Genomic DNA, 27655 nt, shown 5'->3' on the forward strand with positions numbered 1-27655 from the left:
AATTGTTTTTGATACAGTACTCAAGAATGACCAAAAAAAGGAAACGCCAAGATGATTTCCAAAAAGTAAAACTGAAAGTTGGTAAAAAGAAGCCCAAGTTAGAAAATGCCACTACTACAAACTTTAAAACAAAGACTATACATCTACCTGAACAACTTAAAGAAGATGGAACACTTCCAACAAACAATAGAAAACTAAACATAAAGGTAAATCATAAATCTCATTTTGATAAAATAAGATTTTCTTTGAAATCATGTAGAATGTTAAGTTTTTGTGAAAAGTTGCTTAAACTCTTAGAGAAAATGATTTGCTTAGGGTCATGGAGTTTATTGGTAGATGAAATTCAGGGTTCATCTGTTAACCATATCTGACCTTGGAACTGCGTTTTTCTTACCTCCTCCAATAGTGATTTTCCTTTAGTATACTTATTTGATAATATATTTCATCTGGAAATAATTATTAAGTTTAACTTTCTGTTGTGTTTGATGTATCATATTTGTGATGAAGAGTTTTCCAACTGATTTTTATATGTGGTGCTGAGAATCAAACCCAGTGTCTCACACATGCTAGTCAAGAGCCACAACCCCAGCTCCATCATATTCATTTTTGAACCCGTATAGCACATAGTTTGTTATAGGTTCCTAGTACAGATCTAATATCCCTTATCAAATGCTTGGAACCAGAAGTATTTTGTATTTCAGATTTTTTTTTATTTATATTTTGTAATATTTGCATAAGCATTATGAGATACCTTAGGGATGGAACTCAAGTCTACATTTTATACATAGTCTGAAAGTTTTGGATATTGGAACTTAATGGATTTCAGATTTTTGGATTAGGAGCTCCAGCTTATAAACACTTGAAGTTAAAGTTTGAACAGAAGTTTTGCTTAAACATTTTTAATAGTTTTATTGAGATATAGTTTACATGCAATGAAAGTCACCCATTTAAAGTATGCAATTCAGTGGTTTTTAATTTATTTTACAGTTATTCTATTATTACCGTGATCTAAGAACATTTTTATCACTTCAGAAAGAAACCCTATATCCATTGGAGTCACTCCCCTTTCCTTTCTCCTGGCCCTAGCAACCACTAGACTTTCCGAAGATTTTTCTTTTTGTTATTAGTCTTTCACTTAGCATATTTTTGAGGTTCATCCATGTTATAACTTCCATCAGAAAGGTACTTTGTATCCTTGAACAGTGTTCCCTTGTCATATTTTGTTAATCACTCATGAACATTAAGTTTGTTATCACTTTTTGGCTCTTAAGAGTGATGCTATTATGAACATTTGTGTACAGGTCTTTGGGAGGGTATATATTTTCTAGTTTTGCTTTTGAAGCTCTGAAGATTAAATAATAACAAACATATTTGAAGTTGTTTTTTTTAATTGTTATATGAATCAGTCTGCAAGTAAAATTCTCAAGTAGTATCCTTTGAATAAAATACATAAACACTTGTAAAAGACCCCAGACTTGTAAAAGAACATTTAAAATAGGAAAGGCCCTGTTAAATTAGAAGTACATAAATGCACCTACCATGTTTGCTACAGAGTAGGTCTATAGTAAATGATGATGTTGATTGCTGTCACTTAAAATCATAGAATGTCTGATCCTGGTTGCAGTTTAATGTCAAAAAAATTCTAACTGAATATTATGTAATTTTTTTTAAGCTAAAAATATTTTAAAGACAAAACTTTCTGATCCTAATTAAAGTTTAATAGCATTTAAAATACTCATTGATGCTGTTTGTACAAGAAGTGTCAGTTTATTAGCATAATTTTAGTTAGCATGTTTAGTTGAAATGATATAATGTGTAGGTATGTATACACCTAAAATCTTCATTTTTTATTTGTAGGATTTGCTGTCACAGATGCATCACTACAATGCTGGGGTTAAACAAAGTGCTCTTCTTGGACTTAAAGACCTTTTGTCTCAATACCCATTTATAATTGATGCACACCTTTCAAACATATTAAGTGAAGTGACTGCTGTGTTTACAGATAGAGATGCTAATGTACGATTAGCAGCAGTTCAACTTCTTCAATTCCTGGCCCCCAAAATACGAGCTGAACAAATTTCTCCATTTTTCCCTTTGGTAAGTGCCCATCTCTCTAGTGCCATGACTCACATTACTGAAGGAATTCAGGAGGATTCTCTAAAAGTTTTGGACATTCTGTTGGAACAGTACCCAGCTCTAATTACTGGCCGTAGCAGTATATTGCTTAAGAATTTTGTAGAACTTATTTCTCATCAGCAGCTGTCCAAAGGACTGGTAAATAGAGACAGATCCCAGTCTTGGATACTTTCTGTAAATCCTAATCGGAGACTCACTTCTCAGCAGTGGAGGCTGAAAGTCTTAGTGAGACTCAGTAAATTCCTTCAGGCCTTGGCAGATGGATCCAGTAGGTTGAGAGAAAGTGAAGGACTTCAGGAACAAAAAGAAAATCCCCATGCCACTAGCAACTCCATTTTTATCAACTGGAAGGAACATGCCAACGACCAGCAACACATCCAGGTTTATGAAAATGGGGGTTCACAGCCAAATGTCAGTTCACAGTTCAGGCTACGGTAAGAAGGATTTCAGTTATGTCCACACTCAGTTTTCCTATATTGAATTCTAACTGCTGACCATTGATGGCTAATGGTGGGAAGAATGCAGTTGTCTTTCATAGTTTTCATATAGTTTCTCATGATTTGATTTGATGGCTCCTGATGGGAGGATTTATTTGAAAGTATGTTTATTCATTTCTAGAAAAGCCTAATGAGAAGTAAAATTTGGTGATCTCTGTTGGCTTTGTCATCTTGGAATTTCATTTTTCTTAGTAGTCTTAATGTAATTATCAGTTCATGGTGTTTCATTTTACTGGTAGTTTATATTTAAGATTTAAGTAAGGGATGATGCATTTTTTTAATCATTAATTTTTTTTTTTTTTTTTAATTCTTTTCCTTACAAGGTTCCTTGTTGGAGGACTAGGTGCTGCAGATGAAGGCCTGTCATCTACTGAAAACCTGAAAGGATTTATAGAGATAATAATTCCATTGTTAATTGAATGCTGGGTTGAAGCTGTGCCTCCACAACTAACTGCTTCTGTTGGAAATGGTATTGAGCGAGAACCTCTACAGGTTATGCAGCAAGTCCTTAATATTATTTCCCTTCTGTGGAAACTCTCTAAACAACGTGATGAAACCCATAAATTGGTGAGAACTAATGGGTTTTTTACTGTATTAGTAAAGCCTTTTATCATAAATGGGAAATTTAGAAATCAGCTTATTATGTGAATTGATTATGCATTTTCCAAAATAAATACCCAGAGTTTAACTGTAAACTTAACTGCTACAAATGAAAATAGTTTTGAGGTTATTTGTGAATATATTTAATTTTTAAATGAAATGTATAAAATTTTGCTTGATTCCTTTTGTTTTTATTAGGTATAATTCACAGTAGTGTTAAAATGTTTAAGGCAGATTGATAATTTAGGGACATTTTAGTTTTCAGTGCTCATTCATAGGATTAGAAAAGTGCAAGTAAAATTATTAAGTAGTCTTTTCTAGTTTGTGTCATGTTGCTAAATTTAACAGAAAAATGCTGTGCAAGAAAGGAAAAACAATCTATGAAATTAAATTGGAGCTAAACTAATATGCCAGCACACTTAAAAGAATTTCTGCAAGAACTTTTGGCAAGACAAGTGTAAATCCTTATAATTGTCTATGAACACATCAAACAGAAGGTCTTTTTGTTCTAATTTAAAATTTCAACCTGAAGTAGTAGTATTTGATAATGAAACATTATGGAATTGTACTAAGGTAGGTTGAGTGTGTTCTGTCACTGTTATCACCTGTCTTTAGGGATGATGCTTAAATTGCTTTTTCAGGTAAGCATTTTATTGACTTAAATTTTGAGTCTTTCTGTCTTCATTGGCACATTGGAAAAATTAATCATCGTTTGAGGGTATAGTATATGATATTGAGAAAGCAAAACTTGCTTTTCGTATAGCAGTTCACTTGGGATGTAGGCTAGTGACATAATAATGTATACAGTTCCTTAGAAAAGTATGCATTATCTGCGTTCTTGAATGGATACACAGTCCCTGACTTAGGATGGTTCACCCTAAAATTTTTCTATTGTAGAATGGTGGGAGAGCTTGCCCATATAACCATTCTTTTTTTTTTTTTTTTTTTTTTTAAACTTTCAGTACAATATTGAGTAAATTACATGAGATATTCAATGCTTTCTTGTAAAATAGACTTGTATTAGATGATAATTGCCCAAATAAAGGCTAATATATGTATTTGTAACAAACAGTTTTTAACCCACTGAGTCACAGGTTTTCAATTCTGTGACTGTCAGCAAAATTGATACAGATGCATCAAAAAAGTTTGGAAATCATAATCTGTACCTTATATATCCTTTATTATGATTCAGACTGAAAATACAAATTGTCTTATAAGTTGGACACTGGGACAATGTAGTATCTTTTACATATATAAAAACCATCCTATAAATAAGACATTGGGTAAATATATCTGGAATATTGGGATAAAATGAGTTAAGGTAATTTAGGGTAAGTTACAGTGTTCAGTAGATTAGGTATATTAAGTGCATTTTTGACTTAGGATATTTTCCACAGAAAATGGGCTTATTAGGACATAATCCTATATGTCAGAAGCTGTATTTGCATCTGAAAGGCCAAGAAAAAATAAAAGTAATGATATTTAACATGGATTTTGAGTACTGGTCTTTCATTCTATTTTAGAAAGCTGAGAAATAAAAATTCCAGGATACCTTGGTATTTGGTTTTATATGGTACACCAATAAGCTTATTTTAGTATATTCTAGTTTTAGTATATATTAGTGTATACTTAGTTTAATAGTGTATATTTAGTTTTAGTACATATTAGTATTAGTTTATACTAATAACTCAGTGGTAGTATTTATATTTAGGTAAAATAGTAAGCCCCAAATGCAAAAATTCGAATTAATTAATTGTGCTAGTTTTGGGTCATCTGCTATCTTTCAAATGACAAAGGATCTAAATATTGCTTTAATTTTATGAATATTTAAAGTATACTATGGAACTATTTTGTATTATAACATGGCTATGTTTGTGTTTTTTAAACATGGGATACTAAGCATAAGAGATTATGGGCTGTCGGGCTGGGGAGATAGGCAAGCACAAGGCCCTGGGTTCGATCCCAGCACCGCAAAAAAAAAAAAAAAAAAAAAAAAAAAAAAAAAGAGATTATGGACTGTTGAAGACCAGAATGCTAAATTGAGATAACACATAAAATTGGGATGGGGGAGTAATTCAGATAGGATAGTAGGTATTTTTGCAGTGCTAAAGTTTATCAAACCCAGGGCTTCACATTATGCTTGGCAAAGCAGTTTACCACTGAGTTGCATTTCTAGCCCACAAACAATATTTGAAAGCATCTACTGGTAGAATTTTCTGATTTACCTTTGGAGATTCATTGTGCCAAACTCTAATAACTTGGTAAGAACTATTATCTTAGAGATAGTAGCTATGTAAAGTGCCATTGAATGGCTTCTTCTTTTTTTTTTTTTTCCATTCCCACTGTTGGTTCCCATCTCTCACTCACCTTTATTTGTTGACTTAGTTAATACATTGGATAACCTTTCTAACAGTTTAACCTTTAGGAAAAACTAAATGGTATTCCTTGGCCTTTTAATGCAAGTCACAGACTACAGACTGAATTGTAATTTTTTTCTCTTAGAAAGTCTATAGGTTTTTCTGTTCACAAATTGGCTTCTGGGTTAGGTGCAGTCTTAGGATCTCTGCTTACTTTAAGTGTTGGTGCTGTTAAATGAATTTAATTTTGGTAGTATCTGCATCACAGTTGAGAAGTTTAATTTGTATTCAAGTAAGTTTTTTAAAAAATATTTTTTAGTTGTAGATGAACACAATACCTTTTATTAATCTGTGTTTTTATGTGGTGCTGAGGATTGAACCCAGTGCTTCACACATGCCAGGCAAGCACTCTACCACTGAGCCCCAACTCCAACCCTCAAGTGTTTTGTTTTGTTTTGTTTTTTTAACTGATTCTTGCTTTGAAAAGAAATCTCAAGGTACATTAAATCTTATAAACAGTGGTTGAATACTCTGATCCTTACTGAGGGTGCTTATTTCTGATAATACTCATAATGTATAGCTAGTTTTAAAAATGAAAATATAATTTAACTTTTTATTTTGATTAATGATGTTGACTTCAGGATTATAATTACTCATAAAATTTGTTTGTGCCTTGTATTTTAATGTTGGCTTAGTTACTACTTTATTTATATGTTTCGTTGTTGTTACACTTTTCTTGTGAGAATTAGAATTTGTAACCCGTCAGATGTAGTCATGCTTTTTGTGGTATTTACTAAGGTTTATTTGGCATCTGTAAGTGGGGCAACTTAAGTTCATTAAAGATAAAAATTCAGTTCTTTTACGCTACCCACAATTCAAGTGCTCTGTAGCTGCAAGTGAGTAGTGACTGCTGTATTGGATGGCACAGATAGAGCACAGTTCCATTACTGAAGAAAGGTCTTTTGAATACTATGGTGCTGTTGTAGGTTCTGCAGATAGAAAGATAAACTTTATTGGTAGTGTGCTTATTGTGGTTATCTTATTGTTGAGTTGATAAAAGGTAAACAAGTATACAATATTAATACTGGACATAAAAATAAAATAAAATAATAAATCATGTGCTGGAAATAGGAGTGGGGACCAGAACAGAATAAGTTGTCAGGAAATGCTCTCTGAAGTTAAGACATTTGAAAGCAACCGAATGAAGCAAAGGAGCAAGTCTTATAAATAGATCTACAGGAAGAACACTCTTGGTGAAGGGCATAGCAAGTACTAGTTCCTAGGTGTGAACAAGTTTGACATATTTGAGAATGGCAAGAAGACCAGGTGCAGGTGAGATACTGGTAGAAGTGGAAGATGAGGGAGAAAAAGTGACAGTGGTCAGATCATGTAGAACTCCGTAGTTCCTGGTAAGGAGTTCAAATTTTTAACCCGAGTGTGGTAAAAAAAAAAAAAAAAAAAAAAAAAAATTGGTGGATTTTGAGGGGGGAAGAGACATGTTTGCATTATGTTTAACTAACTTTAATGTGTTGAATTTATAAAAAATAGAACACTAATGAAATCCTATATGCTCCCCATCTCATCTAGCAACCATCGTCTAATGGTTAACAGTAAAAGTCCAAGAGTTATCAAGTGTACTTCTGCATATAGAATCTGGAGCTTAGTTAGAAATGTCTAAGGACTGATAACTGGGTACATCCAAACATTTAGAGATCATGAAGAAGAGAAAAACCCAGTATACTAAGCAGGTGCAGCTGAACTCTAGCTAGCTGTTTTAGTACCCGAAATCCTACATCCTAGGAAACTTGTAAGTGTCTGGCAAAATGGACGGTTGGTTACTTTGGATCAGAGGAAATAAGTGTGTTGATCTGGAATTTTTAAAAGTGTCTCATGTATTAGGAAATGGTAAATTCATCATTATTGCTAAAGCATTTTAGGGAAGTATGTTGCTTTAAGTTTTGGATGTCTTTAATGGTAAATAATAGAATCACTGTGGATTGGAGTTATGGTATAAATAGAGTGCTAAGTAGAAGAGTTTTCTGTATATTTTATAAATGTTCCATTAGTGGTCCATATTCAGAATTTTCTTCAATCTCATATACTTTTCCTTTTTCTCTCTTAAATAGCAAATAAATGCAAGATAAGTAATTATCAAACACCTAAAGGATCTGTGGATGAAAATTGGATACTCTTAACAGTTCATTCTGATTTTAAAATTTTATTTATATCTTTTATCACTGGCAAAGGTGTATTATAATGGAACATCCATAATTGAATGTTGACAAATTGTCAAATTCTTGCTTAAAGTTTTATTGGTTATTATACATTTATTTCTCATAGATAGTCAATCTTAATCTTTATTTCAACAGGAGTTCTGGCTTCGAAAAAATTACCTTATTGACTTCAAACACCATTTTATGAGTCATTTTCCATATGCCTTGAAAGAAATAACCAAGCACAAAAGGAAAGAGACAAATAAAAGGTATTGTGATTATTTTCCACTATATAAATTTAAAAAACTGTTAAACCTGAAATTATTAAAATGTAATTAGTTATAGTCTGAAACTTTGTACACCATGAGGTATTTGGATTTTGTGAAAATAAAAGTTGCAGTAGTATGGCTCATTTGAACAGGGCTTAGTAATAATTTTTTTATTTTTAAAAGTATGCAGTGAGTATTTTGTGCTCAGTGAATGCATTAAATTACATAAATGCATTTAATAAAAATTGCCAACCTGAGTGGTTCGTTGGTGGGAGGGTGCTATGTAATTATTGAATCTCTGTGTAGAGAACTTTGGAAAGTCATCTGGTATTCTCGTTTTTACAGAAGGAAACTGGTAGTAAAACTAGGATCAGTGTCCTGAGGAAAAAAGATAATTGAAAAAGGGGGGGGGGAGAACAATAGATTAGAAGATGGAGTTAATAGAAATAAAGTCATTGGAAAGCATTTAAAATGTGTACGGTGAGAGCAGATAAATGTAAGAACAAGTTATGTAATAAAACTTGGCAAGCAGGTATAAGCTAAACACTAAAATTATAGTTGCCTCAAATGAGTGAACATTCAAAGGGGTTCTTAAAAAGTTGTCAAAACGTTCTTTAGGATCTTTAATATACCAAAGGAAAGAGACTAACTGGAGAAGCATTAAGATTGTGCTCTATTTTTTTTTTTTTTTTTTTCTTTATTTTTTGGGGGAGAGAGGGGTTGGTTCTCTGGATTGAACACAGGGCCTCATGCATGCTAGGCAAAGTATCCTTCCACTGAGTTGTATCCCTAGCCCCATTTAGGCTCTTTGAGCAGGGTTCATGAACTATGCTGGAAGAAATAAGACTGTCATATAGACATATGAGCTTTACATTCATTCACTACTTATTGTGGTTACTTATAAATAAGGTATGGTGATAGAGATAATCAAATAATTTAAGTTGTATTCCATGCTCTCCTAAGTATTTGATTCTAAATTGTAAGCAAGTGTATCTGGATCCAGTCAGGAGATCAAAAACCACACCAGTGAATTTTAACAGAATTTAATATAAAGAATTATTAATTAGGTATTAAAAAACTGAAAAGACAACAAGGGAATAGTAAGGTATTACAGAAGTAGCAACTTGTATCTCTAGAACTGAGTGAACAAAGAAGGGAAGAGAAGCTTGGAGGAAGGAAACCAGAACTGACCCCTGAGAAAGGGTTACTATTCAGCTGCTGTTCATGTCTTGACCTCAGAGAAGGATGTATGGAGCAGGAGCCCACAACTCTGCAAAGGGGATTCTAGCAGGATACTATTGGTATTTTCTTATAGGCATGGTGATGCTAGTTCTGTGGAGTTAGAATCAGAGAGACTCTTGAGCAAACTGGAATCACCATAACTGCTAGAATGAATTGCGAAAAGAGTTGCTGGTTGACACTGGCAGCTATAGAAAGTAAAACAGGGCTAGGGAAAAAATACCCTATTTTCCTTCTACGACTTTGAAGTCTCTCTCTACCATCTCTTTATTGTTAGACTCTAACAAGAAGCCAGATGCAAAGGAAAGCTGTGGCTCACAGAGTCCCAGCCCCAGGATCACAAAGTGGAGTTTGGAGGGTGAGTTGGAAGCTGAGAAGCAATAGCTCAGTAATTGGCAGAAGTGAATTAACATAGATAATCCAAGGCTTTATATCTTTATAACTATACCATTAATTAACTGAACTTGTAGGAGGAGACAGATCAGCTCTGGTCAGGATAAATAGACAAAGCTATATTGAGGGTAGTGATTGATGTGAATCTGAATATGGATATGATTTCAGCAAAGAAGTGCAAAGGAGTAGAGACAATATGAAGAGACCACATACTGAAAAAATGGAGAGTATGGACCCGGGTCAGATCTGGTTTCTACTCTTCACTGACCTTGATGCTGGAAATAACTTCTTGTTTCAAGAGTTCATTTTTCTTTCAGCCTTGATTCTTTTGTGTTTGAGGACTTTTGGTTGGGTCAAACTGTTTTAGGAATATTAACTTAGGGAGTTTCTGGAGTTAGAATCAGAGAGACCCTTTCTTAAGCAAGGTGTTAGATATTTTCTCTCCACTTAGAATTTTCTTATTAGAACAGAACTTTAATTCTCAGTCCATCCATGTTCTGGAAAGTCTTTGAACTCTTGAAATCATGATGTAAAATTTTATGAGTGCTTGTTTTTTTCTGGTAAGAGGTTCCATGTATGATTTTCACAAAGTGAATTTGAATAATGGTTAGGAAGTGTTAAAGGTAAGTAAATGATTTAAGACTAGGGTTACTGTCAGCATTCAATAAATTTGTTGGACATTTAATATGTGCAAGGCACTTCCTGTAGTCAGTGCTGAACATTTAGTGATAAAATATCAGTTCTCAGTGGAAGTCAGTCTAATGAGGGAGATTTTTTTTTCTCTGATTATTGAATCAGTGACCCACTGTGATCAAATGAAAGAAGAGTTAGTACAATATAAGAATATATAATAAAGGGACCAGACATGGTGGCACATGCCTGTAATCCTGGTGACTCTGGAAGCTGAGGCAGGAGGATCACAGAATTTTGAGGCCAGCCTGGGCAACTTAGCCAGACCTTGTCTCAAATTTTTAAAATAAAAATACAAAAAGGACTGGTGGTGTAGCTCAGTGGTAAAGTGTCCTTGGGTTGAATCCCCAGTACTGTTTTTCTTTTTTTTTAAAGGTGTAGAATAAAATATTGATCCTTGTTTTTTATGGGGACTTGAGGCTGCTAGGAAAGGCTACACTGATGAAGTGACATTTGTGCCACGGTACAAAAAGTATGGATGGAGTTAACTTGCTGAGAAGTTTGAGATGGTAAAATTTTGGAATTTTAGCAAAGATGAATTGCTGGCATAATTAATTTATTCTTTGTAAGATCCCTAGTCAGTTAGTTTGGTTTTTTTTGGAGGTCGGTACCAGGAATTGAACTTAGGGGCACTCAACCACGGAACCACATCTCCAGCCCTATTTTGTATTTTATTTAGAGAACAGGGTCTCATTTACTTGCTTAGCACTTCACTTTTGCTGAGATAGGCTTTGAACTGAAGATCCTCCTGCCTCAGCCTCCCGAGCCATGGTATTACTGGCATGCACCACCACACCTGGCCAATTACTCAGTTTTTGAGACTAGAGGCTACTCTTGTTCTGTAAGTATGTGTGTTGAATATTTAGTGCATACCCTGTGGATGGTGGCAGCACAAGTCAGAAATGGGCCAGTGGTCTTTACACTTCACACTTCTTATTTATGTACTCCCCATGTCTTTAGCTACATTTTCCCTTCATGTTGAAATACAGTTACAAAGCTTGTGTTTATTGTAGAAAGTGTATATAACATAGCATTAACCCTTGAAACTACAAGTGTAGAGTGTCATTAAGTACTTTCATATTATTGTGCAACCATCTCCAGAACTGAAACTCTGTATTCACTGTACAGTAACTGCCCATACTCTCCCCCAACCCTTGATAACTATGGTTCAACTTATTTTCTCTGTGTTTGCTTATTCTAGTTACCTCACATCAGTATAAGTATAAAGTATAATTTGTCCTTTTGTGTTTGGCATAATGTTTTCAGGGTTCATGTTGTAGCAGGCATCAGAATTTTCCCTTTTTAAAAAAATAACTTTTTTTAGAGCAGTTTTAGGTTCTTGTCAAAATTAAATAGGAAGTACAGAGTTCCTATATATTTCCTGCCTTGACACATGCACAACCTCTCCAGCTATCAGTATAGTTAGTGAACTTAACATTGATACATCATTATCATTCATAGTGACAATTTACATTCTCTTTCTTTAGAATTGGAAGTTACCCTTTTCTCCCCTTGATTTTGGGGTCCAGAATGACTTTGAGGCTTAAAAAATGATTTTTTCCAGGTTTTAAAGTTATTTTCTGCAAGGACATTTGGTTCTAATACTTCCATTGCCTTTACTGGAAATGGAGGTCTCCCTATAGACCTGCCTCCCTCAAATTGATGGTTGGTATATTTAGTCTTTAAACTTTTTATGTAAATTATTAGGGGAGCAGTATGAACTCTCTAAAATTTGCAGCTGCCCATTGAGATCTCCCAGATGGGAATAGATTGTGCTGCATCAGATAAACCTAGGATAGTGTCATCTTGTAAAACTCTACCTGTGGGGAGGAAATGTTGCAAATCTATCCCAGGTTGCATTCTCTCTTAATGATAGAATTCCCAGTTTTTAGCTGAACATATAGCTACATAAAATAAAAACTATCCTAGTTTCTTTTGCAGCCAGCTGAGAGTGGTTGTGTGGGCAATTTCTATAAAATTTGGCTCAGACTTCTCTTTCCAGTGTTAAGTGTCAGACTTGTATATTGAGTTATCTGTCAGTCATGCTACCTGGATTTATGACAGTTTAGGTTCAACATATCTAAGGTAGAATTTATTTTTGGATCTCTGCTCCCTTTTCTTCATCTCCTCTTATCAGCTTAGTCACCAGTGCTAGAATCCTTGATGCTGCCCTTCTCTACCCTCCCCAGATCACATGTATGTATACTATTAGAACAAATCTCATACCCAGATAATTTTTGTTCTATATAAATGCCTCCCTCCTAGTCCATACCAGTATTGACCCTAGTTCTTGCCCTTACCTTCTCTTGCCTGGATTGCTCCAATAGCCACACATTGCTTCTTTGTTCATAGTCTGTGTAACTCTTTTTTTTTTTTTTTTAATTTCTTTTTATTGTAAACAAATGGGATACATGTTGTTTCTGTTTGTACATGAAGTAAAGGCATACCATTTGTGTAATCATACATCTACACAGGGTAATGGTGTTTGATTCATTCTGTTATTCCCCCCCCCCGCCAGTCTGTATCTCTTATTTTTTCTTTTGTATGTGTAGAATCATCCATCTGAAAGAAGTTAGCAGCTGTGTTACTCCCTTGCCTGCAAAATTAATTATGGTGTCTTTAGTCACTGATGCTTTGTAATCTGGTCCCCTTCTCCCTTTCCAGGCTCATTTGTGGTTGCTAACTTTGCATTTGATGCTTTACCACACCAAATTTATTTCCCTTTTCGTATATGTGTGGTTCTTCACAACTGTCCTTGCTGAATCCAGAATTACTCACCCAGAATTACTGTTTTCCTTTAAAATTGATTGGTTTGAGATATTTACAATATAGTCAACTCTCCCTTTTTCTAAGCATGAAAGAAATGGACTATACCGTTAAATAGTATGAAATGAGTGCATTTTGAATTGCAGATTTTGTTCAATAAATATTGTATTTCAGGTATTTTAAATGTCTTTCAAACTGGGCGAGGTGGCACACAACTGTAATCCCAGCACCTTGGAGGCTGAGACAGGAGGATGGCGAGTTCAAAGCCAGCCTCAGCAACTTAGTGAGGCACTGAGCAACTCAGTGGGACCCTGTCTCTAAATGAAATGGGGCTGGAGATGTGGTTCAGTGATTGAGTGCCCCTGAGTTGAATCCCTGGTACCCCCCCCAACAAAAAAAAATTTTTTTGTTTCAAACTTTGAAAGAAACATTTTTGTTAGACTAAGATAAACTGATTTTAGTATGTGAATTACAAAACTATTTCAAACCAGTGCTTACCTTAATCAGTCTTCATATTTCATAACATGAGGAAATTATTACCAGAAGGAGTTAGTGTTTCTTAGGTCAGATGTTTAGTTAGAAGTAAAGCCAAGATCTACTGTGATGTCCATCCAAATACATGTTTTTTTAAAAGATCTTCAGGTTTTCTTATCTTTCAAGTCTTCTAGGATTCCCAGGCAGTATTATAAGATCATTTGCCTTCTGTATAAACAGCAGCCGTAGTAATGAACTGAGCCATTCCTATACTGTAATTTAGACTTTCTGAACAACCTTGATTCCATAATGAATAGTTTTATTTACAGAACTAAGATCCGAACCTTGCCTTCATACTGTGTCTTCTTGGCATTTTATTAATTCTTGAAGGAATTTTTTATTTCAAGTACTCTAAGTGAAGCAGGCATGGTAGACATAACACTTTATAGATGTGTGTGTGTGTGTCTTTGTTTGTTTTTAGCATCAAGCATTGCACGATTCTCTCCAATAACGTAGATCATCTCTTACTGAATTTAACACTGTCTGATATCATGGTCTCCCTGGCAAATGCCTCAACTTTGCAGAAAGATTCCAGTTGGATAGAAATGATAAGGAAATTTGTGACACAGACCCTTGAAGATGGCTCTAGGCTAAACAGTAAACAGCTGAACAGATTACTTGGAGTATCATGGAGGTTAATGCAGATACAACCAAACAGAGGTATGTGATGCTGTTTTGCCTTGATCTAAGAGAGGTGCTCTTCTGGTATTTAAGGTCTAGCTTTGAAGTAGTTACTTCAAGAATTTTCGATGTAGTTAATTATATTCAGACCATATAAGGTAGCTAGCCTAAGAATTTATAAAGCACTATTTGCTTGAACTCTGAAATCATTTTGACCCTTTCTTAGAAGGTAGATCCATTCTGAAGCAAGTTAATGAAGATTTCTAGCCTCCTGATCTAGTCTGACTGAAAATTAAGAACTTTTTCTGTGATCCATGTAGAATGAACATTCTACATTTAGTCTTCTACCTTTCTTCAAGGTAGAGATTAAGTTACATTATCCATTTTTTGGAGTGATTTACTACAAATTCTTTACATTCAGAGTCAAAGCTTTCCTGTTTGGTTTCCATCTAATTTATCTTTCTAATATTCTATTTTTTTGTCATCCCAAGGTTTATTTTCCCTTAAGAAAATTTACGTTGTAACTTTTGGTTGGTTTGACTTTGGTTTTAGTTATGCTTTTATTACTATAGGACTTTGACGATGATCATCAGTTTGTGGCTAAGACCTGCTTTTGCCATAGCAGAGTGAAAGTACTGCTCTGCATTTAGAGGAATTTGGGAGGTTATTGAAGAAATATTTTTGATTGATATGCAGTTATTTTCTTTCTGATTTTAGAGGCTACAGAGACCCTCATTAAGGCAGTTTATACATTATATCAACAAAGGGGCCTTCTCCTTCCAGTTCGAACTTTGTTACTAAAGTTTTTCAGTAAAATCTACCAGAAGGAAGAACTGAAATCTTATAGACTCAGGTAAAGGTTTATTTTATTATATAAATTTCTTTTTTCTCTTGCTGAGTTATTTTGTAGTGTATTGAAATATTTTAAATAAGCTAATACAGTAATGAAATCTTCGGAGAAAGTCTCTTTTTTAATCCTATTTGGTGTGTTTATGAAATGATAGAAAATTTTATAAACAAGCATATGTAATAGTTCTTGTGAACTTTATACTTATATATGAACAGTAAAAGCCTCTTTAGCATGTATTTCTACTTATAGGTAGTGAACGGTTGGAACAACCTATAGCAGCCTGTTTTAGTCTGCCTTTCATTGATGAGCCAAAATACCTGACAAGAATAACTTAGAGGAGGTTTCAGAAGTTTATTCCATGGTTGGCTGAGTCCATTGCTCTGGGCCCAAGGTGTCTAGTGGAGGAAAGCTGCTTACCTCATGGTGGCCAGGAAATGAGGATAGGGGCACAGAGAAGATTAACCCTTCCAGGGCACGCCCTCATTGACTCATGTCCTCCCACATCCCACCTACCTGTAGTTACCACCCAGTCAATTCAAACTAGGACTGATTAGATTACAGTTCTCACAGTCCAGTCATTCAACTTCAAACATTACTGCATTAACACAGGAACTTTTGGGGGACACTTTATATACAAACCACAATATAGCCATAATCTTTTCTTTTTCTTCCCATAGAAAATACGGAGGTTGAATCATTAGTCATTAGTGACATATTGGGACATGTGGGATAAGAGGGAGCACAAAGAAGATAAAAAAGTTCCTGGCTTAGTTTAATACTGTCGGGTGAGATAGACACAGAGTGGAACTGAGGAATTAACTTTTTTTTTTTTTTGCGCCCAGTAGTGTATTGATCCTAGGGGTGCTCTACCACTGAGCTGCAACCCTAGCCCTTCTTATTTTTCAGTTTGAGACAGGGTTTCCCTAAATTGCCAAGCCTGGCCTCTAACTTGCAATCTTCCTGTCTAAGCCTCCCAAGTAGCTGGGATTGCAGGTGTGCACCACTATGTCCAGCAGGAATTAACTCTTTGATGTGGTAACTTTGAGGTCATTTGGGCTAGTCAGGAAGATGTGTGGTTGGGGTTTGCCACGTTTGTTGGCTCATGCCTGTAATCCGAATTATGTGGGAGACTGAGGCAGGAAGATCACAAATTCAAGGCCAACCTGAGCAAATTAGCAAGCCCCTGCCTTAAAGTTAAAAAAAAGGGGGGGGCATGTAGAGGAGTTGGGGATGTAGCTCAGTGATATAGAATACTTGTATAACATATACGAGGCCCTGGGTTCCGTCTCCAGTGAGAGAGAGTGGTGAGGGGGGAGATTGATTGATTTGGGATACCTCCATATATATAGGTAGTTGTTGGTCTATAGTCTGATCTTTGCTATAAGCTAACTTTTTATAACAATCTTAGTGGTGCTGATACTCTTATGAGGTAGGAATTGTTAATCTCATTTTACAGAAGGAAATAGAAGCTTTCTTATTTAACAGGAAGTTAAATAAATTGGTGAGTATCATGTAGCTAATAGGTAGCAGAGCTGAGATTTAAGTTTAGGTCTGTCTGACAACAAAGTATATGTTTAAATGGCTAAACTCTCAAAAGATAGCACAATTTTTGCTGTTAACCTAAGACATTAGAGCTTATATAATAACACAAGTTCAAAGCCATTTGGGGGCAAATGCATGTTTGTTTATAATAGAGTATAATAATTAACATTATAGGGTAAGTAGTTTACAAAGAGTTAAGTAGTATTTCTGTTCTTTAAGGTAAAACTACAATTTAGATAATATCCCACATTACATAATTTAGTGGGCACAGTCTTGGAAAATGCTGCTTTTGGGTAAATGATGGGGGCATCTTATAGGCTTCCAAATGTTGAAATGAGCAAATGTGGTGTTACTGGTTCATACTTAGTTACTTGGTGGCATGTTTAAATTGTTGTCTTTTATTTCCTTGCCTTTGAAGATTACACTTAATTATGTTTTTCCTTGGTCTTCCTAAGATACCGTAGTAAAGTGTTATCCCGTTGGCTTGCTGGTTTACCACTGCAACTCTCTCATCTGGGCTCCCGAAACCCTGAGCTCTCAACACAGCTTATTGATATCATTCATACTGCTGCAGCACGAGCAAATAAAGAATTACTAAAAAGTTTACAAGCTACTGCTCCTCGAATCTATGGTAAGAGTTTGTTTAGTGGCATATGTTTATCCCAGTGTGGGAAAGAAAATTTTAAGGGCAGCTCTTTAGCTTTGCCTTCCTTGTAGTTCAAGTTAGTCATGCCATTGTTAAATTGCCCAAACTAAAAACCAAACAGTTAAGTTCATTTTCAGTGTTATTATTTATTGGAATAGTTACGGAGGATTAATGTTTGTAGGTGCTTTTTGTGTTTTTACGTTATCTTTGAAACCACCTACTATTTATAAATTCAAAATTAATAAGGGACTTAAGAAATTCCTTTGAAGCTTTGATGGCACTATAATACCTTCATTACCTATCATAATGAATATCTTGTATGACTTCTATATATTTTTACTTATTTTTTCATCCCTGGAACTGACCTACTGTTGTTTTTTAAGCAAAAAATATGATTAAAATACATGAATACACATACATACATGTATGTGCATATAGTTTTTGTTTATTGAGATTGATTCACATAATTTATTGAGACAATGATAAAATCTACTATTTTACAATGTATAATTCAATGATTTTTAAATGCATTCCTAAGGTTGTACAACTATCACCACTATTTAATTCTAGAACATTTTTATCACCCTAAAAAAATACTCTGTACTTGGTAGTTGTCCCTCAGGTCCTCTTAACCCCCAACCATTGGCTACTATTAATCTACTTTGTATTTTTATGGAATTGTCTATTCTGGACATTTCTTATAAATGGAATTATATAATACAAAGCCTTTTATGTCTAACTTTTTTCCCTTAGCATAATATTTCAAGGTTCATCAATCTTACAGCAAGTCTTAGTACTTCATTCCTTTTTATGGTTGAATGATGTTCCCTTATATGCCACTTGTACATATCAAAAGTGATGGATATTTGGGTGGTTTCCACCTTTGTGGGTTATATTTTAAGCATTTTAATGTATTTTACATAATGTATTTATATAGATATTTTAAATAATGTTTTTCTATAACTTTTAAAAAATTTTGGGAGGTTGATGGGGGTTAAGCCCAGGGGCTTTAACCATTGAACTACATCCCCATCCTTTTTATTTTTTGAGATTTGATCTTGCTAAGTTGCTGAGGCTGGCCTTGAGCTTATTGTCTTCCTGCCCCAGCCTACTTCTGAGTCACTGGAATTATAGACATGTATCACCATACCTGGATTGTGGATTATATTTTAAAATATTGTACATATATGTATAGGTACATAGATGTATATACAGACAGCAAACCATCAAGTCTTTTATGTTAAATTAGGTTGGTATTATAATTTTCACTAGTGAGCTGAATTGCTTGCTTTTCACTGTTGTGCTTTGTGCTCAATCTCATTTCCTTTTCATTCCCATCAAAGTTCTTATTTCTAACAGAACGCTTAGATATTGTGAAATTATTATAAGTGTTAAATAAATTTTGAATAAATGATTATGTTCACTGTTTTATTTTAGGAAATAGTTTAACAAGCCATAGATATATGATTTATGATAAAATTTTTATATGTAAAGTGATTGAACTTCAATATAATTTGTCAGCCTATAATTCAGTGAAAGCCATCAACATGTTTTATTTATTCTCCAGTTTCTTTATATTGTATAGTTGAATTTAATATGTTTACCTACCCTACTAGATCCACAAGAAGGCACCGTGGTCATTCTCCCTGCAGAGTCTCAGCAACGTTTGGTTCAGCTTGTGTATTTTCTACCCAGTCTGCCTACTGATTTGCTTTCTCGGTTAAGTCGTTGCTGTATTATGGGAAGACTCAGTTCAAGTTTGTCTGCCATGCTTATTGGGATACTGCACATGAGGTATCTTGTTCAAGTGAGCTGTATTTTAAGTGTATAATCTTTTTCCCCCTCTTCCTCTTATGGAAACTGGTATAATACAGAAGGCTTTTAAAGTCACATATTGCTACTACATTCATTTACTCTTAATATAACAATTATAGTTATTAACATTTATTAGCTGAGGAAAGTATGCTAGAATAAAACTGTTTCATGTTCATATTTGGTATTTTATATAGATAGGTTAGAATGGTGGTTGAAATTGAATAATCAGAAGTGTGGAGGTGAGAGTACTGTGCTTAAAATCTTAGGTGTTAGGAAATTGTCATCTAGACCTTGCAGGGAGCTCAGAATTTAATTAGCTGCTGAATTAAATAAGCTTGTGGACTCAGATCAGGAATCATCTTAAAATTTCTTGTCTTTTTTTGTAGTATAATATATATCATAAAATTAACCATTTTTACATTTTTAAGGCTATACTGATATTTTCCAGAATTACTACTTCATACCAAAGTAAAATACTATCCACTAAACAATTCTTCCCTATTTCTTCCATGCCCCACCCCCAACTCGTCCTAATCACTAGTCTGTCCTTTTTTTTTTTTTTTTTTTTTTTTTAATTTTTTTTTATTGTATCTAGTCTGTCTTTATGCTTTTTATCACTCTGGATACCTCATGTGAATGGAATCATTGACTGTTTTTCTTTTTATGACTGTCTTTTTTTCACCTTGTCCTCAAGATTGATCCCAAGGGTGCTTTACTACTGAGCTATGTCCTGTCCCGGCCCCACTTTCCCCCATTTATTTTTCAGTTTTGAGACAGGGTCTTTTTTGCTAAGTTGCTAGAAGGTCTAATTTGCTGAGGCTGGCTTAGAAATTGTGATCCTTCTGCCTTAACCTCCTGAGTCTCTGGGATTAAGGTGTGTGTCTTAGTTTTGTTCTATTTTTAAGGCTGAATGGTATTGCATTATATGTATATACTACATTTTGTTTATTCATCTTTTGATAGACATCTGGGTTTCCATCTTTTGGCTATTTTATGTTTTTATGCACATTGGTATGCAGATATCTTTTTGAGGCCACTCTGAATTTTTGGGCATATACCTAAGAGGTGAAATTACTGGATCATATGGTAATATTGTTTGGTTTTTTATTTATTTTTTGGTGCTGGAGATGAAATCCAGTGATTTATGCCTGCTTGTCAAGTGCTCTGCCACTGAGATATACCCCTATCTCATTCATTTAAATTTTTGAGGAATTATTATGCCATTTTCATTTCAGTGACTTGACCATTTTATTCTGAAAAGCTTTTGTAATAATTTCAAATTGCCAGTATTGAAGGTATCCTTAAATACTTTGTATCAATCAGAGTATTTTGATATTCATATTTATTAATATTAGAAGTTGTGGCTCTTGGGCATGTCTAATGTGGTTTTTAGGTAGCATTTGAAATCTAGGCTGTAGGTAAAACATTCTATTAGGCTAATTTCCTGTCCCTGGTGAGTAGGAGTAGATCACCATTTTAATAGACTTTATCAGTCTTTTCATACAATATAGAACAAATATTTGACTAGTTACGAAGTGTGCTTCTAGTACCCTTCCTTCTAGCTGATGAGAGCTATTGGCAATATGTTGGCTATGTGTAAAAGTTTTGGAATTTATTTCTTCTCTGTATATGTGTTAGACTTGGTTATATTTTTAAGTATTTTAAACATTGATTAGTTTCCTATATTTTTCTATAACTGAAGTGGTTTTATATTTACTAATTTCCATTGGAGGGCACTCTCTACCTTAGATATAATTTTTAGCATCCACTTAAGAGCACATTTTGAACAATTTTTGAAATTGATTCACTTTGTCAACATCGGTTATGATCACTTTTTATTTCTGGGGGATTTATAGTGCTGGAAAAGCATATTTATCTACACATTTTGATAATAAGGATTCATAATTATTAAAAGCACATTGGGTTGGGGGAGATGTAGTTTGGTGGGAAAGTGTATGTCTGGCATGTATGAACTGCCCTGACATACATACACACACACACACACAGAGCGGACTGGTGTTGTAGTTAAAACTCCACCAAACTGAATTTTGCTCTTTAGTATTATTATGTATTATTCCTGTTTAGATCTCTTTGAAAAGAATACAAAATTAGGATTTTTCAACTTTCTTAGGCCTGTGGCATTATAATTGTATGACTTTTCAGGTAGGATCAGAATTTAAAACTAACATTTGGTTCCTCAGACATATTGGGTCACTTCATATCTTTCTAAATATCCCCTTTTCTCCTTGTCTGTGATTATACACTAGCCAGCTTTTTCATGATCTCCTACAGGTACTGTTGTCAAATTAATTTTCTTGAAATATTTAATCATTTCTGAAATTTTTTTGTTGGGGAAGTTACTGGGGATTGAACCAGGGATGCTTTACCACTGAACTCTATTCCCAGACCTTTTTATTTTTTATTTTGAGACAGGATTTCAACTAAGTTGCCAAGGGTAGCCTTGAACTTATGATTCTTCTGCCTCAGCCTCTCGACTCACTGGGATTATAGGTGTGCACCAATGTTCCTGGCAGTTATTTCTTTCTTTTATCTCGTTATCCTTAATTGGACCACGAGGTTAAATTCAACTCAATTTTTTGTAGTTTTGATGCCCTGCTGTCTCTATCAGAAATGTTTATTGAAAAGCAGGATACCACCTAAGTAGAGTGTTCCATGTGTGAAAAATCATCAGCTAGAAATCATTCATGTTTATTTTCTCTTAACTCTTAAGAAGTACACTTGGGGGTGGGGCGGGGGTTGTGGCTCAGCGGTAGTGCGATCGCCTCGCACCTGTGAGGCCCTGGGTTCGATCCTCATTACTGCATAAAAATAAAATAAAGGTATTGTGTCCACCAAAGATTTAAAAAAATATGTAAAAAAAAAAGAAAGAAAAAGAAGTACACTTGGAATTGCTGCCTCTACCTTTTTACTACCCATTTATGTTTTCTTGGAATTTGACTTTTCCCCCATACCATTTTATTGCATGCTCACTAAAAAGGTGTACAGAAATAGTTTGAAAACAAACTAATAGACTCTTGAACCCAGTACAAAAAGCAATCACTCATGCCATCCTATGGCTAAAAGGGGCAGCAGATTCATCTAAGTGTCTCTTTGGACAAGTGACAAGCTGTTTATCACATTGTCTTCTAAAGTATGGTGACCATATTTGTTCTGATGCCCAACTTGTGTTGTTCCACAATCATAGCCAGCTCTTTCCTTTCTACCCCTGATTTGTTTATAGCTGGATTGGGGGGAATATAAAGCATAAATATGGAAAGGTAATTTGCAATGTTAAAGAAATTGCTTGGGTTAAGAAAATTTGGCATGGGTTTTAAGAAGGGTGAACATACAGCCTGCTTTGCCAGCAACTGTTCCAGTTTACCTCTTCTGTTCTTGTGTAATTAGTAATAGCATTCCCCTTCTCAGAAGTGTTCTGGCTTGGACAGTATATGTGATCATCATAGTTTTTAAAACAATGTTGATATAATACTTGTCATTTGTCCCCCTAAAAAACTTAAATGAATTTGCTTCTTTTAGCCACTGGGTGGCACAATTGCTTCCTGTATTTACTAGGTTCAGAAGAATGTTTTCTAATCATTCTTTTGAACTCCTTTCTATAGAGCAACTGTGGCTTTTTATAACCTCTTAGCTTGTGATATTCCCTCCATAAATTTTCACTTATAACCTGTGCATGATACTCAAAAGAATGTTTCTTTAATTTTAAACCCTCCCCCCCAATTTAAGACCATTAAGAAATATGATGCAGTTATTATAGTGGTACAAAAATAATTTTTAATAAGTGCTTAGAGGTAAATTAGAAATTCCTAATTTTGACTTCCATTTGCTCTGTGTGTGATGGAGTTTGTAAGTTCAATTTGTTGGATCTGATCATATCTTTTTGCTATATCTGTGATTGATGTTTGCTCTCTTCTTAGCCTTTCCTTTAAGGGAGATACTAGAAACTTACCTCAGCAGGAATTGAGTAATCCTCATTTAATGAGAAGCTGCTTTACATTTAGCTCTTCCCTTAAGTCCTTACCCAATACCTTAGCTGCACTATTGTGAAATATACTTAGTTATAACTTTGCTAAGAAAACAACACATAATTGTCTTATAGTGGCTTTGAAGATAAGTTTTCTTTGCCTATTAAGATACTTTTGCTTAGGCAGGAAACTGGAATTTGATTAAACGTAACTCATTTGCTGAGTGTTAGATTTTAAAAAATCAAATTGTAAGTACATAGTTGACAGAACCCAGTACTGAAAAAGCAAAATTTCATCTTGCATCTTTGGAGTTCAGTTTTGAAATGGGGTGGAAATTGTTTGTTACACCATATATGTGCATCAGTTGTGCTTTTTAATGAAACTTTACACAGAAGTGTTAGAATTTCAAATTTTCATATTATAGGACTTGAGCCCGTTCATAAAAAATTAAAACAGTGGCTGGGGATATAGCTCAGTTGGTAGAGTGCTTGCCTCGCATGCACAAGGCCCTGGGTTCAATCCCCAGCACGCCAAAAAAAAAAAAAAAAAAAAAAAAATTAAAACAGTATAGTTGGGTGTGGTGGCAAAAGCCTGTAATCCCAGCTACTCGGGAGACTGAGGTAGATGAATTACAAGTTTGAAGCCAGCCTTGGCAATTTAGTGAGACCCTCAGCAACTAAGCAAGACCCTGTTTCAAAATTAAAAATAAAAAGAACTGGGGTAAAGTACCCCTGAGTTCAGCACCCAGTACCAAAACAAAACAAAAACAAAAACAATATGTACAATGGGTTTTCTTTTAAGCTATTGAATCAGTCTTGTTAAAGGAAAATGATGGGATTTGGTTTCTAGTTCAGTGACAGAACAATATGGATGCCATGGATTCAATCTTTAGGACCCTTCTGCCCCCTGAAAAGAAAATTGAACTTCTGTTAATAGTTCTCCCATTTTTTATTATAGATCATCACTTTCTGGATGGAAGTATTCAGTTAAAGACTGGTTGATAACTGATGTGGACTATTTCAGCTTCTTATTTTCCACACTTACAGGTAACCCCATTTCACTTGCCAGGTTAAAAATAAAGAGAAAACCTGATTCTTCTAAGATATGCTGTCATATCTGTTCGGTTCTCAGTATTGAAGATGATAAGTGGTCTATCTTGGAATGATTTTTATTATGATTTTTAAGTGAAAATCTTTGTACCCTGCTTTACTCAGGTTCCTGAAGCAGGTGATAAATGATTCAACTTCAGTGATTCAAATCTCTCATAAATACCCAAAACTTGGTGTTATTTGAAAGTCATGTGATTATATTTTCATTTCCTTCCTAGTCTTTATTCTTAATTTTATTTTCCATCCTTGTTTACAGTGAATTGTACCTAATTTGCTCTTCTTAAATTTACCAGAGAAAATTCCACTACATGGTTTAAAAATACAGTGAATAACAGACCTCCTTTTCAAACATGTCCAGATGTTCGATTGATATATCAGATTTTGATTAGCTCTAATATACTATATTCCACTTACCCTTAAAAAAAATTGCTAAAATGAGTAGAAATGCTCTAAGGTGTTATTCATTTTGAATAACTGTACTGTTTTAATATTAGCCTTTTTATACTTAGATGATAATGACGAGATTGTTTGAAATTTTCTGAAGGCTTGAAATTAGGAGTGTTAGTTAATATCCAAATCCAGAAAGAACTTGACAGGTTTCAGAATGAAGTTGAATCTATCAAGATAAATATTTAAAAATAAAAAGCTCATACGTTTGTCTCATAACTCCTATATGTTTATCTCATTTGTGGGTGAGCACATTCGAGGTAGGAGGGATTTATATTTTAATAAAAATTACCTGTCAAAAAGTTTTTAGAAGCCAGGCGTGGTGGTGCACGCCCATAATCCCAGGAGCTTGGGAGGCTGAGGCAGGAGGATTGTGACTTAAAAGTCAGCCTCAGCAAAAGCAAGTCACTAAGCAACTCAGTGAGACCCTGTCTCTAAATAAAATATGGCTGGAGATGTGGCTCAGTGTTTGAGTGCCCCTGAGTTCAGTCCCCGGTACCAAAGTTGGGGGGTGGAATTTTTAGTAGTTTTAGAAAACTCATCAAATTCAGTACTGTTATGGGTCTACTAAACTAGATAATGCCTCTTTAGGGTGTGCTCAAGGAACGATAGTAACCTGAACATCAGAGTAGACAAGTTGTGCCACATCACTGGCATCTGATTTTTCTGAGAGTGGCTACCTGTCAGGAGCAACTTTCAGACATTGTCTGTGTAACTTAGGCCAAATGTAATGGGGTGGTAAGGGAATCAAAATATTGTTAACTGAGGTGTAATTGAAGGAATTACAAACGTATTGTCCATGCACAAGGCCCTGGGTTCAATCAAGAAACAAAAAAACAAAACAAAAATAAGACTTGGGGGAGATAGAGCAATTTTAAAATACGGCTATTATCTAAGAAATATTATGTTTGGTGTATATATATGTAGGAGTATAGTATTGCTTTTACTCATTTGTTTGCCCTTTTTTTTTTTTTTTTTTAATTTACCATCAGTTTTTTTTTTTTTTTTTTTTTTTAAGTAAAAGTGGTAAAGTTCCAGTAGGATGGATAGCCCATTTCAGGATGTATTTCACATTGGGTTAGAGCACATTCTTTGTGTATATAATTACGTCACTTTAACTGCCTCATTGCCACAAGTTCATTTCTTAAGATAAGTATATGAGATGTAGAAACTCAGAAAAAACAGGGTAGCCTAAAGAAGGGTTTGCTGGAAAGTACTGTTATCTGTTTTTAAAATTATGAAGAATGTTACTGCTTTGTGATTATTTTTACATGACTTTCTTTGTCATCTGCATTAGGGTTTTCAAAAGAAGAGTTGACTTGGCTTCAGAACCTCCGAGGCGTTCCTCATGTCATCCAGACACAGCTTTCCCCAGTGCTTCTCTACCTTACAGACTTGGATCAGTTTTTACACCATTGGGATGTAACAGAGGTAATAGAGCCTCTCAAAAGAAACTGATAATTATTGAAATTCTGTTCATTAACCACCAGCAGTTAATATATATTAAAGTTACCTTGTGAGGTGTTTTTAGAGGAAGTAGTGTAAGAAATCATCCCTATTTTCAAAGTACTTACCCTAGAGAGGAGACACTTGTAAGAGGAGTGGTTTTCATTATGAAACTCCACTAGAAATAGAAAAAATTATCACTTTGAACCATGGAGACATATTTATATTTGTTTACTAGCATAAGATAGATCCATCTACTTTAAAGGGGAAAGTAGTCTAATTTTTAATAAACAATCTTTTAAAAAGGGGACTTGATTTGTATATTATTCCTTTTGCAGACGAGAAATTTAAACTGTTTAAATAACTTTAATATAGTCAATATTTCCTTTATAAATATTAAGGTAAATCTTATATCTTAAAACTTGAACAAAAATAAATATGGTAAATCTTAATGTTTTATATTAAAATATTAATATGTTTATGTTTAAGTACTGTTTAATGAAACTTCAAACTAAAACCACAAGACTAGCTGGGCACTGGGAGTTTGGGAGGCTGAGGCAGGAGGATCACAAGTTCAAGGCCAGCCTCAGCAGTTTATTGAGGCCCTAAGCAAGACCCTGTCTCAAAATAAAAATTAAAAAAGGAATGCAAATTTGGTTTGGTGATTAAGGGCTTGTACAATCCCTGGTACCAAAAAACAAAACAACAAACCAAGTCTAAAATTCTGACGTTTTAAATTGGAATTCTAAGACTGATAAATTGTTGCATATGTTACAAATACTTAAACTAAATACATAAAACACCACAACAAATAATACTAAGATTTTGATGTATTTCTTTTTCTTTTTTGGCAGGGGGTGGGGGGACTTGTTGGTGGGATTAAATCTAGGGCCCCTGTGCTTTCTAAGCACATGCTCTACAGACACTGAGCTACATGCCCAGCCCCTCATTTCTTAATTATTTTCTTATTTTTAAAATTACTTCATTTGCATTCAAAGTTGCTTATTCTTATTGTATTCAATAAGAATGTGATTATGTCATCCCATGTAATTTTGGTTTTAATCTTTCACTGATAATCTGAATTTATAATTTATAATCTTACTTACTGATTTTTTTAAAAATGATTGAAGAGGCCCTGGCCAGAATACTGCATTCTTTCTTATAACCCACAATTACTAGGCCCCTCACCCTTTGTCATTGTTGTTAAGTGGGTAGTTTCTAGATTCTAATTCTCTTTGTTGCACCAACTTATTTAACTTATCTTTATTCTGAATTCTCTTCATGTTCTTTTGTTTTTTAGGGCTATACTGTTTACAGATACTTAACATATTTCTCTTATGGCCTTTTTTTGACTCTGGTTTTGACACGGAGGTTTTGCCAATGACATTTATCCTCCTTTTTTATTACTCACAGTATCTAGTACTATGTTTACTTGTGGGTTCTTCAAAAATAATGATTTTTTTTAAATGAAAAGAAATAATTGAGGTTAAGATCTTGCATAC

General features: G+C 34.4%; 1 protein-coding gene across 1 annotated transcript in view; it reads left to right on the plus strand.

Annotated features, from left to right (window-relative positions):
• The window catches only part of Tex10 (testis expressed 10), a 45743-nt gene that overhangs the window by 4141 nt on the left and 13947 nt on the right, over nt 1–27655 (plus strand). Inside the window, exons 2-11 of the mRNA XM_047523949.1 lie at nt 18–206; nt 1858–2570; nt 2957–3200; nt 7960–8072; nt 14116–14354; nt 15033–15168; nt 17163–17338; nt 18970–19147; nt 24109–24197; nt 26005–26138. Coding sequence (XP_047379905.1) covers nt 27–206; nt 1858–2570; nt 2957–3200; nt 7960–8072; nt 14116–14354; nt 15033–15168; nt 17163–17338; nt 18970–19147; nt 24109–24197; nt 26005–26138 — 2202 coding nt within the window. The 5' untranslated portion in view covers nt 18–26. The remainder of the gene's footprint in view (nt 1–17; nt 207–1857; nt 2571–2956; nt 3201–7959; nt 8073–14115; nt 14355–15032; nt 15169–17162; nt 17339–18969; nt 19148–24108; nt 24198–26004; nt 26139–27655) is intronic.

The sequence above is a fragment of the Sciurus carolinensis genome, chromosome 14 (genome assembly GCF_902686445.1).
Source record: "Sciurus carolinensis chromosome 14, mSciCar1.2, whole genome shotgun sequence".
Classification (NCBI taxonomy): Eukaryota; Metazoa; Chordata; class Mammalia; order Rodentia; family Sciuridae; genus Sciurus; species Sciurus carolinensis.